Raw genomic sequence first — 16,840 nt, 5'->3', positions numbered from 1 at the left:
AAGTTCCTGGAGACATATTTATTTCAAGGAAGCTTTAACTTTGTGTTGGACTGATCATTAAGGAGAACCTGTGAGAATGTGCCTCCTGTCAATTCGAGCCCAAAGGAGGAATTCTGACCTCACAATTACCTTAAATATTAAAGCAAGATGATTGGAGTGTTTTTCTGCATTCCAGGGTGGTTTTGCACAAGCCATTTCTATAATAGCACAGCCAACACTCCAGACGTCACAGCTCCTACCATACTGCTGACCTCTTAGTACCTGAAATACAGAAGAGTTAATTTGGAAATGGGACTCATTTAAATAAAAAACCATTTTGCAGTTATGAATACTAGCTTTTTAACTTCATAGCAAAACAACGGTACCAAGAGCAATGACGTGGACTATCTGCTGTTTCATTTGTTTTACTAACAAGATAACTCTCCTATCTGTAACAGAAATATTCTGGGAAATTGTGAGATTCTAAAGAGTCATGTCACAGAATTCGGAGGCAGTCCAGTGCTCCTGGTAAAGCAGGTGACCAGAGGACAACACTGAATGATCACATGAACATGAAGGGCTCTGGCCACAGGGGCCATGATAGTTCAACGTCTTCCACTGCCAGGAAGACCAACCTCTGTGTGTTCATCTCCCTTCAGAAGAGACAAACTATTAAAGTTTTTTATTGTGTGTACTTTGGCTTTACTACAAAACAGCTACCATAAATTACCCAGCAATTCCTTGTTAGAAACACTGAGCAAATCTATTAAAGTTGAACTTCTAGAATTCTGTCAAGATAAAGACAGAAAGGCCTGAAATGAAGACTACTATTAAGGGGCTAGAACTGTGGCATGTAGTGGGCTAAGCCACGGACTGCAATGTCAGCATCCCACCTGGGGGCCGGTTCATGTCCCAGCTGCTCCATTTCCAATCCAGCTCCTTGCTAATGTGCTTGGAGAGCAACAGAAGATGGCCCAAGTGTTGGGAGACACAGCAGAAGCTCCTGGCTTCAGCCTGGCCCAGCCCCAGCTATTGCTACCATCTGGGGAGTGAACCAGTGGAGGGAGATCTCTATCTGTAACTCTACCTTTTGAATAAATAAAATCACTAAAAACCCAAAAGAATACTATTAAATTTTATTTTTAGGACTGCAGACTTCTAATTGGTAAGTATAAATAGGATACCAATGCTTGATAATATGGCGTAATGCTGTTGCACAGAACTACAAACATTTTCTTTTATCACACTCAAAGTTGCTTCTCACCTCAGGTGCCATGAATGCAATCGTCCCCAGTAACTGTCCCTGAAACTCTCCTGCACCAGTGCCTTTCGATGCCAACCTGGCTGCAGCTCCAAAATCTGCAATTCTCAGTCTCTGACCTGTGCTATCAATCAGCAAATTGGCACCTGTCAACAAGAAGAGCAAATGACCTTCTATGTTAACAAAATAAGGACAGATTAAAAATCCAGAAGAGGCTACTGAGGACATCAGGACTGTGGCAAAGAAGGGGATTCCTGTCCCAGGCGCAGAGGCAGCTGGTCTCGTCCCCTCACTGCATGATTACTACAGGGACATGGGTCATCTCTGGCAAAGTAACCAAAAGCCTCGGAGGGCCAGTCTGAAGGACAGGCATAGGGAGAGAAGTGCAGAGACAGAGTGAAGCTGAAGTACTGAAACCTTCAACAGAATGATTGCCAACAAACACTTTTTTCCAAAATTACAATTTTAGTGTGACTTTGATTTTAAGACAGTTTTGTTGAAACATTAACTGGTCTAGACCAAGTCAAACTGTTACAACGTAATGTTATAGAATTACTTCAATACATCACCAAACACCAGCTAAAGAGACTTATGACAGAAGACCAACGTTGCTCTGAACAAAAATAAGCTGAACTTGCAAAATATTTGGAAGGATTTTTCTTGAAAGAAGTTTAAGATATTCCAATTATTCTCAATAAACAGAAATGTTTTCAGAGTCAGAACACCATGAAGTCAAGATATGCAATCAAGAGACCCAAATTCTACATTTCTGCCATCAACAGCAGTAAGTCTGTGAAAAGCTAGCCTCTGACAACAGAAAGCAACTGCCTGTAGAGTGAGGAACATGGATTAAGACACCCGACGCTCCTTACAGTTCTAACATCCTAGAGCTCAGGATAAACAATCCCACAGCTGGAAACGTAGTTCAGAACAATTACGTGTATTGTCTTATTGTCACTAGATAATACAAAAAGAATGCCCCACCTTTGACATCTCTGTGAATGATTTGGTTCTCATGGAGATATGACAGGCCACGAAGCAACTGTTCAGTGTAATTAATAACGACTGATTCCTTGAAGGCTCCATATTTACTCAGCAAATGGGCCACAGATCCCCCTATAAGAGAAACACAAAACACTAATAATAAACCGAAGCCAGAATTTAAAGTATTCATTACACTTTGGTTCCTTAAGCTTGTTACTGTATGAGCTCACATTCACATTTGAAATGTTATATTTATATCTCAGAAGTGAAACTGAAATAAACTAACACATCCTATACTATCTCAAAAGTCTATATTAGGAGAGATTTTCATGGAACCCTCATGGAACAAGTTTAGTGGACGGACAAGACTTCAGAAGCTTTTAAAGTTAACAATTTTGGCTAGAACTGTTCCTGAAAAGTACTATTCACTTCTGCCTTCTCAACAACAACAAAAAAAAAGACCTAAATGAAGGATCTCTGTGAGTGAGATCCCAGTGGAAAGAACGGGGCCATCAAAGAAGGAGGTACCTTTCTCTGAAGGGAGGAGAGAACTTCCACTTTGACTATGACCCTATCGGAATAAGATCAAAGTCAGCGAACCCTAAAGGCTTCCACAGCCTTGGCAACTCATGACTAGAGCCTAGGGAGATTACTGACGCCATGAACAGGAGTGTCAAATTGTTAAGTCAGCAACAGGAGTCACTGTGTACTTACGTCCCATGTGGGATCTGTCCTTAATGGGTTGTCCAATGTGAAGTAATGATATAGCTAGTACTGAAACAGTATTTTTACACTTTGTGTTTATGTGTGGGTGCAAACTGATGAAATCTTTACTTAGTATATACTGAATCAATCTTCTGTATATAAAGATAATTGAAAATGAAAAAACTTGGTGTTAAATTGGAAATTACATAGAAAATTAATCAATTTTTAAAAAAAATATCATGTAGGATCTCTGTCATTAATGTGCTGTACACTGTTATTTAATGCTATAACTAGTACTCCAACAGTATTTTTTCTCTTTGTGTTGCTATGTGAGGGCAAACTGTTGAAATGTATATATACTAAACTGATTTTCTGTATATAAAGAGAATTGAAAATGAATCTTGATGTGAAGGGAAGGGGAGAGCGAGCAGGAAAGGGGAGGGTTGCGGGTGGGAGGGAAGTTATGGGGGGGAAGCCATTGTAATCCATAAGCTGTACTTTGGAAATTTATATTCATTAAATAAAAGATAAAACAAAAAACAAAAAAACCCAAAATACACAGAATGTGACGGGGGTGTGGTCTGCCCCCTACTGGAGCATGTGGCTTCTTGTCTTAGCTTTGGCTCCCGATTCTGTCTTCTTGCTACAGCAGACTGCGGGAAACATCTGATAGCCCTCCACATGGGACACCTGGATTGAGTTGCTGGTTCCCAGTTTCAGCAGGCATTTGGTGAGTGACCCAGTGAATGGGAGCTTGATCTCTTTCTCTCTGCCACCCAACAACCAACCAAAACACTTACTAATGGCTAAGTAAAAAATACTAACATGGGGGCAGTTGTTGTGGCCCCAACACATTGATCTGCTGCTTGGGACACCTGCAACCCACATAAAAGAATTTGCTTTGAGTCCTAGCTTTTCCACTTCTGATCTAGCTACCTGCAAGTGCACCTGGGAGGCAGCAGATAATGGCTTAGGTACTTAGGGCCCTGCCACCCACATGGGAAAATGAAAGGAGCTTCTGGCTTCAGCCTGGGCCAGCACCAGCCCTTGTGGGCAGTTGGGGAGTGAACCAGTAGATAGAAGATCTTTCTGTCTCAACTAAATCTTAAAAAAAAATTTAAAATGCTAACATGTTATTTAGCAGAAGATAAAGAGAATGTGAAGGAAGAGCTAAAAGACCCAGAGTTAGGCTGCATCCACAGTGACCACTGACTAGCTCTAACCTGGGACAAGTAACACACTCAAAGATCCTCATTTAAATAATCAACCTATCTATTCTGTACATCCTTAAGAAAAGTAAAAATTAAAAGAAGGAAGAGAGACAGTAGGTGGGAAGTATCAGTATGCTCCTAAATCTGTATATATGAAATACATAAAACTTGTTCACCTTAAAAAAAAAAACACTCAAGAACTGACAGGTAAACAGAAAGGCATTTTAAAACACATACGAACCTAAGAAGTTAATCTATCATAACTCAAGTCACTTTACCATATATATGGTATAACACAAGATAAAACTTAGTCTTTGTCCGAGTTGACAAGGTTTAACTTTATGCTTCAGTGCTAGTTTATCTGTTAGGTTTCTCCAATTGTATCTTAATTTTGTTTATATTATTGGAACACCTAATCAATCCAGTTAATGATGACCACCTGGGATCTTTTATATGCAGGTGGAAAAAAATTATAAAACAATGCTACACAATCATTTAAAAACACCTAGAACAAACTAAAAAGGTAGAGGCAGTAACTATTTATATTTACATGAAAGATAAAGTATTTGCAGTTTCTCTGTTTGGGGTGACTTACTTTAGGAAATCCAAACTACTTAATAAAATTTTTTTTCCTAAACTTACCAGCAGCCAGTTAAGCATGTACTAGTCTAATTTACAGCATGCACACACCTGCCATCCACTCGATGAAGAGATTATAATTGCTCTTCTCACATGTGGCTCCCAGCATCCTGATGATGTTCGGGTGATTCAGATGGCTCATCATTCTGATCTCTTCTCGCAGGGCTTCCACCACTTCCTCCTGCTCAGAAGACGTATTTCTGACATACGTCACCTATTTCAAATAAACATTCACAAAGTGTTGAATTCTGATGAGATTCTATTATAGCTTTCACTTAACAATCTGATCTAAAATGACAAATCCTGATTAGCTGATACACTAACAGCAACAGCAGCTGCCAACATGGATGCAGGGTACTTTGTGAAAAGGCCAAATCAGATGCTTGTGGACAGTCAGAATCTAGCCAAGGAAGCATCTGAAATATAAAAAAACAAACAAACTTGGGATACAGCCAATTCTCTATACAGTAAAAATAAGAAAAGCCTCATCATGGGAAAAAACAATACTTTTTAAAATGAAAGCTTTATAATTTTAAAATTCATATCCTGATAAGCATGCTCATTTAAAAAAGTAAACCACAGGGGGCCAGTGCTCATATATTGAGTAGGGCTGCTGCCTGCAATGCGGGCTCCCACATGGGCACTGGTTTACGTCCTGATTGCTCCACTTATCCAGTTCACTGCTAACGAGACTAGGAAAGGCAGTGGAAGACGGTCTAAGTGCTTGGGCCCTGCTACCCAAATGGGCAACCTGGAAGAAGCTCCTGGGTTCAGCCTGGCTCAATCCTGACCACAGTGGCCACCTGGGGAGTGAACAACTGGATAGAACATCTCCCTCTGTTTCTCCCTAACTCTGACTTTCAAGGAAATACATAAATCTTAAAATCTAACTTCTATGAGGCCTACCTTGGTATTATCTCTTACCAAGCTTCAACTGTTCATAAAATAATTCATGATGGTTCTGGTGGTCTGGCAATATCTACTTTGAAATTTAGGTTTCCCAAAGTTTACAGAACTAAAATACACATACACACAAGGATACCTCATTTATTCTTTTTACCTGCTCATGCTTTTTATAATTTGAATCATTTCATTTATATGCTCACTAGATATTTACCTGTTTAACAGCCATTAAAGTTCCAGTTCCCACATCTTGAGCCTGATAACAAGAAGAAAACGCTCCGAGGCCTATCTGCTGCCCCTTCAGCCACTCGGTGTCTTCTCTGTAAGGCTGTTTTGCTTTGGTATGTCCTGGTAGAGTCTCTGGTGTCTGTATGTTAAATGGAAGCAATCTTTACTGTTCAGTTAAAAGGGTAAGGTTTCTGTGAAAAAATATTACTCTTGTTCAGTCTGGGTTCCCAAAACACCATTATACTTGACTCTGAATGGTTGCTGTGAGTGACTGATGTCTAATGCAGAAGTGATCCCCAATTCAGAATCACAGAAGTGAGTCCACAGAATCACATACAGATGCCTTAGAAATAGGCAAAGAGTATTGCTGCTTAAACAAGACAAACATCATTATTTAATAATTCTATGTGAGAAACCTGACTGCATTGATTAAGCCCTGTTAAAAGCAGCATTTCTGAATTTAGCACGATCCAAGCAAACTCTGTCTCCTCTTAAGAGACTCTATACTTACATCCTGTTGGATGATGATGATATCTTCTCCATTTTCAACCTGCAGTTGAGGAACTACGGGGAGGGCATCCTGAGATGCTGACATTGCCATGGCAATGGCTAAAGCTTCTTCTTCTTCAGCTTCCATCTTTTCTTTGCACTTTTGATTATGATTTACATCATCTTTGTAGGTGTCATCATTTTCTGCCTTTTCAGGAGACAGGACAGCAACTTCTGACTTAAAGGTTACTGTTGTGTCACTAGAAGGCATGGAAGCTTCAAGAAGGTCCTCGATACTGGAGTTGAGCTCTGTGTTGACATCTAATCTGCCTTTCTCCTCGACTGGGGTGAACACTGTCTCATCACTGGGTATAACAGCATTACTACCATTGCTGCTACTGCCAATGCTGTCGTCACATTTGGAAGTAACGCTCAGATCAAGTGTCATGCTATTTTTTGAGGCATCTCCCTGTTTACTTGTATTACCTGGGGTAGGTCGAGATGGCTTTGGCCTGTGTATATTACTGGAGGGCAGGGGTCTTGATTGAGTAAAGATTGGGGAGAGTTTATCTGAGTCTTTGTTTTCACAACAGTTTCTCTGGAATTGTAGAGAAAACTTGCGTTGTGTCTGAGGAGATGAAGAAAGTATTTTGCAGGGAATGAATCCCTGAGGTCTATGCTTACAGACATCTGTTACAGTGCCAGCTGGTCCAGATGGGGCCGAGGAGGAAGGGGTTGATAAGGCTGGGAACCCTAATTGAGAATGAGGAGATAAAGGAGAAGAGTTCAGACACTGACTGTGGGGTCTGCCTTTTGTTTGAACCACTGGCTTTGGTTGCTCTGTTGTTGCTGAACAAGGAAGTCCCAGTGAAATGCTGGCCAGTCTGTCAGAAATGTCCTCTGAGCTGGCACTCAATTTTGTAGCACACAATCCTTTTCCAGTTTTCTCTAAATGGGCTGTGCGCTCATGGGAGCTGTTCTCTGTAGTTTCTGGATAGCTGTTAGGGACAGATGCCTGCAAAAAGCTGTCCTGGCGACTTCCCAGGCCGTCTTCCACGTCTAGTTGGATGGCCTCAGCAATTTCCACCTCATCCGCAATAGCCATCAGACGACGACGCATCCTGGTGAAGTGAGTAGAACTGGAAACGTTCAGCATCTCCAACAACTTTGAAAACACATGGGGTACTGCAGTCACCATCCTTGCAGAACTCAAGTAGATCCTTCTGGAGAGTTTACCAACCATTGAGTGGGAATTATCAATGGACTGCAAAGCAAAGGTTAAGAGGGACAGCAGCTTCTTATACCTGAAAGAAAAAATTCAATCACTACAAAAGTTCAAATTACTGAAAAATACATGCAGATAAAATGGTTTCAATTTACACTTTGTACACTTCAAAAAGCCACTTAATATAAAGGATCTACAAATTTGTAATTAAATAACCTAGCTTTCAGACTTTTATGTCAATCAAATATTAAGGTATTAGAGTATCCTACCTATGCTCTATGTAAATTCTGAGTCTTTCATAGTTCTAATATGTGTCACTCTTAAGGGGCATGAAGGATGAGAAAGAAGGAAGAAGAAAAAGAAAAATTACCTGATTTCAACAGGCTCAGCTTGTGAGACATCAGTACTGACAATATGAGGATAAAATTCAGCAGGAAATTCCAACAACAGTCTATCTACAAGACAAAGGCGGCCCAGGAGTTCTTGCCAGTTGTTTGATTCAATTTGGTTTCCAAGAATACAATTTAAGACATAATCAACACCACCAATTCCAATGGATCCTAAAAAAGGAAAGTCAAAATAAATGACTGAAAAATAGTGATGCTAAAATCTCACACAAAACATAAACAAACAATATAAGGCAAAAAAAAAAAATACTCCAAATTATATTAATGTTAAGAATTTCTCTTCAATTCATTCAGGTCTCTATAGCTGAATGAATCCATTTAAATTACTTCAAAATCTTGTAACTGCCCCGTGAGAGATTACGACATTAGACAGACTGCTAGGAAAAATGATGCAACAGGTTGTATTAATTTGAAGTTGTATTAATTACCAGCTTTAAGTATTTCTCTACCAACTGCCAACTCTCCTGCTTGGCCTTTGCACAATTCCAACAGTGTTGATATGGACAACTGACTTGTGCGGCTGAAAATGAAGAAAAGCAATGTGAATCCTGGATGCAAGATAAAAATATACATCAATATTAGTGCAGTAATGAAATGCTTTTTCAGAAAGTGGGAAAATCACGTTTTCAGAGTGTTTACTTTTCCACCTCTAAAGCCACATAACAATGCCACTAGAAATTCATTATTAGCTCTAATTTCATAAATTTCAACTTATCCTCTATGTTAAGCACAGAGTCTTCAGCACTGGCTCTTAGGAAGTGCTGATTTAAATGTCAAATGAGAGGAAAGTTTAACTTTCAGTACCATATCTTGTTAAAAAGAACGCAGATGCTGACATGTTGGTTTCTGAACTTCACTGAGAATCTCTTGAATTAAAAACAAGCTCCCATTTAAATCCCTTATGTTCTCTGAGATGGCCAGAATGAGTTCCCAGTATCAAAAAGCTGTTTTAAAGTATTTCTTAGGGCTTAACTTGTTCAAGCAACCAAATGAACAACCTAACTTTAGATTCAGAAAGTGAAAAACAAATGCCACAAACTTAAGTTCTCAAAAAAAAAAAAAAAAAAAAAAAAAAAAAAGCCTATTCTAGTATTGAAAATGACAAGATTTTCTATATGCATTTTACAAATTATTTGTGAATTTGCCCATGTTATTCAGTTATAAAGTTTTCTCTAAGCAACAAGAAAACTTTCAGTAGGTAGGCTTCCGCAGACAAACAAATGCAAAAGATAAACTTTGGGAGATAAGAAACTAGTCAAACCAGACACTTAATTATTGAGATCCTCTGCAAACCTAGTCAACTTGGGGAGGAAAAGAAAAAATGGACTGAGGCAACACAAGGAAGACTCAACACTTCAAGATCTGCTGGGATGTAGAGATGGGAACCACCAAGCAACTGTTTACTGGAGCTATGCTTATTAAAGGAAGTGGTCTTTTCCTTCTACTTTGTGAAACAGGAAAATAAAAGACAACAATTGGTTTAAAAGAAGAATGGCTTGTGCTGATTTTTATACAGTCTCTATTCCTCATTTCACTATCTCATACTTTTCTTTCAAGTTAGGGTTACTATTGTTCCTTATCAATTTTCAAGGATATTTCAGAAATAAATGGGATTTCTTAAAAAATTATACAAACTCTCCTTAAAATTCTGTTACACTGAAAATAATGGAATTTTTGGGTTCCTGATAGTAATGTGAGCACACATAATGATTTTACTAGTTCCTATCCTGTGTAACTCATCTTCTAAAATCAGATTCAACTCTACAGATATTTGTTAATGTTTGTATCAACTGGATTTCAGATTAAGAACATTATTTAAGAGAATCAATATAATAATGTGTTATGCTATTAGGCTGGCTTTTTTTTAATGTTTTTTTTTTTAATTTTTTATTTCATAAATGTGAATTTACAAAGTGCAACTTTTGTATTGTTGTGGTTTCCTCCCCCTCCCCAACCTCCCTGCTATTAGGCTGGCTTTTATTTGTCATTAATTCTTTCCTCTAGTCCTTAAGAACTTTAATTTCCAAGTTCATGTTACAGAACAGTATTCAGACCATTTAATAAATATATGACAAGTACTCCCTAGGTGTGAGGTCTCTCCTACACGAAGGATTGAAGCGGCTCAGCAGGAAGGCCTTACCTGTTGGCATCAGCACACTTGACGAGAATGGTGTCGACAACTGGCTGGAGGAGTCTCTGGAGCTTGATTCTTTCTGCCAGACTGTGGCAAGGAGTGTACACCAGCATAGCTCGCAATGTTTTCTGGGGAGGAAACACTGAAGGTCAGATTAACCAGGAGCATTAGAGACAATGGACTAATCTGGGACACTCTGAGCAACAAAATAATGATAGGGATGGATTATAACTCAGAATAAATCCATCAGTCTATAATGGCATGAACAAATAGCCGAATAAACAAACAAATGTGGTGGAAAGGAATTCTCCAAACTCAGCAAATTTTAAAAGTCTGAATTCAAATAATTTGAAAAATTACTTTTTAATAAGAATAGGATCTAACCGAAAAGAGCTCCTGATGGCCAAAGTTGGGATAATTTGAGCAACAAAGTAAATAATGCGTTACCTATGATCCCCAGAATACCCACAAGTTCATATTATTGTAAATTAAAATCTGAATAGAAGGGCCAGTACTATGGTGTAGTGGGCTAAGCCTCCGCCTGTGGCGCTAGCATCCCGTATGGGCACTATTTCAAGTCCCTGCTGCTCCACTTCTTATCCAGCTCTTTGTTATAGCCTGGGAAAGCAGCAGAAGATGGCCCAAGTCCTTAGGCCCCTGCACCTGTGTAGGAGACCCAGAAGAAGCTCCTGGCTTTGAATCAGCTCAGCTCTGGCAGTTGTAGGCATTTGGGGAGTGAGTCAGCAGACACAATCTGTCTCTCCCTCTCTCTAACTTTACCTCTCAAATAATTAAATACAATCTTAAAAAAAAAAAAATCTGAATAGAAACATGAATGGGGAAGAATTTACAGAAGAATTCCAATTAATTAATGTGGAAAGAATGAGGATGACAGAAAAATCAACATTAGAAGACCAGCTTTAATAGTGTAGTAATAATTGCTCCAGTTCAGATTTGCTGATAAATGGTAACATCAATGGGCAAAATTTCAACTCTTATTTATACAGTTTCAAAGTATCTCTCAAGATACTTATTTATTTTTATTTTTAAAGATTTATTATTTAAAGTCAGAATTACAGAAAGGGAGAGACAAAAAGTGAGAGATCTTCCATTGCTCCTGCAGCTGTGAACCCCAAATGGTAGCAAGCCAAAGCCTGGAGGCCAGGGGCTCTCAGGGTCTCCCAAGTGGGTAGCAGGAGCCCAAATACTTGGGCCATCACTCCACTGCTTTTCTTGGGCCATTAGCAGGGAGCTGGGTCAGAAATTGAGCAGCTGGGACTCAAACCAGCACCCATATGGGATGCTGGCATTGTAGGCGGTGGCTTAACACACCATGCCACAGTGCCGGCCTGATATTTATTAACAGTAAATTCACAGTGGAGAAAACAGACATCACTCAAACTGAGAGCATCAGCCACTGTTACAGTGTACTGAGGAGGGAAGGGTACACCACCCCTGTGGTAATCCTGTGAAAAGTGCACAATAACCACAGTGTGTGCATCCGAAACACCCACATGGATGGGCACTCTACAAAACAACTGGCTGGTATGGCTCAAGAGTCAAGGTCATGTAAGGGAAGGCTGAGGAATCATCACAGAGGATCAACAGATTAAGAGGAAAGGATGACTGAATATGATGCGGCATCCTGGACTGGATCCTGGGACAGAAAAAACTGTTAGAGGAAAACTGACATGTGAATAAAGTCTGCAGTTTATCTATCAAGTGTACCACTGGCACAGCTGGGAAGATTGAAGTAGGAACCTGACAGTATGCAGTAATACTGTAATGAGAACATAGTGGTTGCACCTGGTTACACAGAACAATGTATGCATTCTTTTTTTTTGACAGATAAAATTAGTGAGAGAGAGAGACAGAGAGAAAGGTCTTCCTTCCGTTGGTTCACCCCCTAAATGACCGCCATGGCTGGAGCTATGCCGATCCGAAGCCAGGAGCCAGGTGCCTCCTCCTGGTCTCCCATGCTGGTGCAAGACCCAAGCACCTGGGTCATCCTCCACTGCCTTCCCGGGCTACAGCAGAGAGCTGGACTGGAAGAGGAGCAACCAGGACCAGAACCTGGCACCCACATGGGATGCTGGCGCCGCAGGTGGAGGATTAACCAAGTGAGCTACAGCACCAGCCCCACAATGTAAGTATTCTTAAGAGGCACATGCTAAGTGATTAGAGGACAAAGTGTCACGATGCCTAGAAATAACTCCAAAATGGTTCAGCAAAAAACTAGGTATGGGGAGGGAAGAGGGAAAAATAAAGACAGGGAAAGAGGGAGGTATGTGGTAGAAGAAAAGGGAAGGAAAAGCTCTGAGGGCAGGACCACTTCTGTCTCCGCTGAGCCTGGCACACTACATAACTGACGACTGATGAGAACGTGGCATCCTTTCTATGGTGCCTGTCTCGAGCAGCTCCCAGGCCAGCTGACAGTCTGAACTGCAGGATAACCAGATGGCATCTGCAGGGAGAGCAATATGGTGAGAGGATGCAGTCGCCACTGGCTGGGAAGATGAGGGACAGCTCACAGAAGATGGACCCTCGAAAGGAGAAACATGCCAGGCAGTCAAGTGTGCCTAAAAGTTTGTGTTGGAAAAACAGTAGGAAGTTAAGAGGCAAAAAGCTGGGTGAAGAGCATTGTTCCACGGCACGCATGGTCCCTCCACATGTTTCATGGAAAAACAGGACAGGGTTATGACAGTCAGTGTCATGGCACTCTCTTCTGTGAAATGGCTCCTGCGTTTCCACACAAAAATGCTTACTAAAAATCATGCAAAATGCTTCTTAAAAAGAAATTCTCCTTAATATCAACAGATATCAAATTAAAAGCAAAGTAACTTGGATCACTTTACTATCCCATAAGTTATTATCACTTTAGTCACATGTCAAGTACCCGCTCAGGAAAACGTTAAGGTATGAACAGCAAGACACTGCTGCTAGATGGTGGACAGCTAACCGGATGTAAGAAAACTGGACCAGGTTAAAATCAGTACAGTGGAAAATTAAATGAGATGTCGGTTACATGGAAAACTGTCATTTCCTGGGATTTTGGAAGAAAAATATACTTCAGATTTTCCAGAGTTAAGTCACATAAAGTAGCTCTATTGTTATCTGGAAAACAGTATCTGAAACAATCAAAAAAGGAACCCCACAATGAGATGGTTAGGGAATAAAGCTACTTACTAAAGCAGCAACGTACACTTTGTAGACAGGGTCGGCGCAGACCACCGACAAGACGTTGCAGCACGCCTCTACCACGTCCCCAGAGACGCTGGCCTGTGGAGACCCGTTGGTGGCTCCCACGCTCGGACTGCTGCCACTGCTGCCCCCAGAATTTCCAGTGCTCTCCCCATTTGCCAACAGCAGGGCCCCACTAACATCATGGGAAAGACGCCTGAGGGCCATCTCTCTGACATTCCAGTTTCTAGAAAATAAGCAGCCAACGAGTTCCATTCCAAACACCTGTATCAAACACAGTGAATTCAACGGGAAGAAAAACAGGTGAAATTGCAGCACTGTAAGCAAGCTTTTCAATTTCTACAGAAAAACTGGACATTTCTGACATCTTTACACAACTGCAAAATATGTGCAGCCATTTAAGACAGTGACGAGGAATTTTATACTCAAGTTTAACTGGTGATTTTCAAACCATTACCACTCATTAGTGTAAGAAAAATTAAGAGTAAACTCCATTAAGAATGAGACGGATAAGTATACATGCCTAGGTCTGTACCCTTCAGGCTTACCCACACCATCCTCCAAACAAAACACTGTGGAGAATCCCTTCCAGAGAAAAAGCCCGGAACAGGATTTACAGAACCCACACTGGGACAGGCAGCAGAGTGGTTCAGGAGCAGACACCAGTGGTAAACTAAAAGCATTTATTTGGTTTTTGTCTTAGACCAAAAAATGGCTTTAAAAAAACCACTAAAACAAAAATACCTTAAATAGAAAAAAAGATAAGGTTATAGTGCATAGAGTGGCAAATCAAAAACTAAAGAAAAAATGTTTGTGTTCACAATAGCAAAGGATAGTGCGGTACCTAGAACTAATATGTGTGTCCTGACAGCATCCTTACCACGATCCTCCAGAGACACAGCAAAGAAAGGAAAGCATAAATGGCCTTGACTTTCAGCTTATCAGGTAAAAGCAAGCGTAACACCTAGCACAATTTATCATGTGCAAAATGTCTAGATATTCAAGATGTGTAAACACATTTTGGGGAAAACGAACGACATACTTATTTTAAAAAATATTTTCTGTTATAAAGGGTTAGTAAAGGAGAAAAAAACAACTAGAATAAGAGTGAACTTCTGCCACTGTTAAGTGGCAAACCACTGTTAAGTTTGAACTGTTTTACATGATGTTCTTACTAAAGAACCGAGAATCTACAGCCTAGTCTGAGCTAAACCTTAAACAGAAACAAACCAGAGCACTGCTCTGAAAGAACAGCATCCAAGGTTGCCCAGAACCAGCTTGACAGTTCTTGAGGGCTCATGATGAGCAGGGGGGGGCTTCTGTTAAAACATTACTAATGAACTACATAAAAGAATTAAGATGCATTTGTTAATTTTGCAGATTTTATTAGATTCCTAATGGTTTATTGGTATGCTCAGAAAAGAGAATTTCAAAGCTGCAGGATGATAATGCACACAAAAATAAAAATGAAAAAACCCTACTGATATACAGTATATTGACTTACTCTGCAGAATTTAGTAGGTTATTGGGAACAATCATTTTACTTCACTAATGTCCACTAGAGACACTGTCTGGTCTTGGGTCTTCCATTTTTTAAACAATAGACTAAGCATTCAACAAACCAACAAAAAGCCCTACATTACTGAGGATGAAAAAGCAATCAGAAAAGAACATAAAGGAATGGAAACGATCCTTACGGATACAAATGACTAACGTAAGGTCAATACCACATATTTCCTTCTTCTTCATCCACTCTGATTATTTGGTACCCACTACACGCTGTTAGGACACAGAAAGGAGAAACTAAGCAGCAGCATATAAGCAACAGAAATTCTTGGCAGGAAGGGGCATTAGACGTTAGAAAAAGTTAGCATTGAAAGATCTGAGTTTCTGTCCTTAGACAACCTTTTATGTGTTAGTTCAGAAAGATGTTTCTAGACATGACAGGATAAACTACAAAGAACTTTTGAAGTTTAAACTGTATAAACAGCAGCATAGTATTAACACTAAAGGGAACATTAAAAATCTTAATGAAATGAGAGTCATGATGGAGGCCAGCAGAAGCATCTTCTTACATTATGAACTGCTGAGGGAAAGGGATGACCACATTTTCTCAGTGTTTCCTGGAGAAATGAACAAACAGCTACTGACCTGAATCCATGGCTCAGCCAGATCTTTGTAGGCAGGTGGGATCTGCTGAGTTCCATAGTGAGTAAGGTTGAAGTTGCTCTCTTGAGTCCTTCTTTGTGATCCAGCCAAAGGTGGCTGCTGTAGGGTTTGTTGCTGTGCAGTTCGCAGGGAAGAGGGGGAATCCACAGGGCTCGACAACTCGTGGCTAAAATAAAAAATGACAATACTTGCTAAAAAATGTTTTTAACACTTAAGCCACATTTTGAAAACCCTGTTACTTTTTTACTAAACACACAGAAGTCACTAATTCAAAACTCTTACCTGTAAAAATCATGGGACCGCCACTTAGATCTACAAAGGGGACATATTAAAGGTTCTCTATTTCTTCTACATTCTTCTGCCCCTGAAAAATTAAAGAAAAAAGCTTACAAAAATGTAATTGTTTAACATTAAGCATTTATTTATTTATTTTATTTGACAGGTAGAGTTATAGACAGTGAGAGAGAGAGACAGAGAGAAAGGTCTTCCTTCCACTGGTTCACTGCCCAAATGGCCACCACGGCCAGCGCTGCGCCAATCCAAAGCCAGGAGCCAGATGCTTCTTCCTGTTCTCCCATGTGGGTGCAGGAGCCCAAGCACCTGGGCCATAGCAGAGAGCTGGACTGGAAGAGGAGCAACTGGGACTAGAACCCGGCGCCCATATGGGATGCCGGTGCCGCAGGCAGAAGATTAACCAAGTGAGCCATGGCGCCGGCTCAACATCAAATATTTATTTAGATGTGTAACTATCTGCAATGGTTATTACAGGATTCACTAGTTGTGGTTACGTGTATCTTGCTTGCTCACGCTCAAAATGTCCTGTCTGCTTGATTACGAACCTGGCGAGGTCTTCCCAACGCTGCTGGGCTGCTCGCCCCGCCCTGCACTGCCTACCCAAGCCCTGTTCCACATCTGCCATCAGGGCTAGCACTGTGCTAACTCCAGGCACTCCTTTACCACACGGACCAGACTAGCCTGCATTTCTCTGCTCACACAGCTCAGCTCCTAACAGATTCCAAACTCTACAACTTGTGGAAAACTTCACCAATGGCTTATCTACCCCTTTTGGGTGTTTTCTTGCCAGTCTCCCCACAAGCCACATTAGAATCCTCAAGCAGCTCCCAGAGCACCCGTGCTTCCTGAGTGCAGGAGGAAGAGGAGTCACGTACATATGGACATGCAGTGGTGGTGCAGCTTGTTCCTGCAGCCATCTTCACACACGGTCAGGCTTTCCTCGTCGAGCATGCCCAGCAAGCAGATAGGACACATCTGCTCCTCTTCATCTTTTATGCTACGAGGAAAGAG

The 16,840-nt window shown here is 40.6% G+C and overlaps 1 protein-coding gene across 1 annotated transcript in view; it reads right to left on the bottom strand.

Moving 5' to 3' along the window:
* The window catches only part of MAP3K1 (mitogen-activated protein kinase kinase kinase 1), a 74,856-nt gene that overhangs the window by 3,562 nt on the left and 54,454 nt on the right, over window positions 1-16,840 (bottom strand). Inside the window, exons 7-19 of the mRNA XM_062211993.1 lie at window positions 16,705-16,826; window positions 15,818-15,899; window positions 15,518-15,701; window positions 13,352-13,630; window positions 10,172-10,293; window positions 8,460-8,551; window positions 7,995-8,184; window positions 6,422-7,703; window positions 5,897-6,049; window positions 4,831-4,993; window positions 2,225-2,356; window positions 1,244-1,386; window positions 130-261 (exon numbers count right to left, since the gene is read on the bottom strand). Of these exons, the coding sequence (XP_062067977.1) occupies window positions 130-261; window positions 1,244-1,386; window positions 2,225-2,356; window positions 4,831-4,993; window positions 5,897-6,049; window positions 6,422-7,703; window positions 7,995-8,184; window positions 8,460-8,551; window positions 10,172-10,293; window positions 13,352-13,630; window positions 15,518-15,701; window positions 15,818-15,899; window positions 16,705-16,826 (3,076 nt within the window). The remainder of the gene's footprint in view (window positions 1-129; window positions 262-1,243; window positions 1,387-2,224; window positions 2,357-4,830; window positions 4,994-5,896; window positions 6,050-6,421; window positions 7,704-7,994; window positions 8,185-8,459; window positions 8,552-10,171; window positions 10,294-13,351; window positions 13,631-15,517; window positions 15,702-15,817; window positions 15,900-16,704; window positions 16,827-16,840) is intronic.

Source organism: Lepus europaeus, chromosome 15 (genome assembly GCF_033115175.1).
Source record: "Lepus europaeus isolate LE1 chromosome 15, mLepTim1.pri, whole genome shotgun sequence".
NCBI lineage: Eukaryota > Metazoa > Chordata > Mammalia > Lagomorpha > Leporidae > Lepus > Lepus europaeus.
This window is presented reverse-complemented; position numbering and strand designations above follow the sequence as displayed.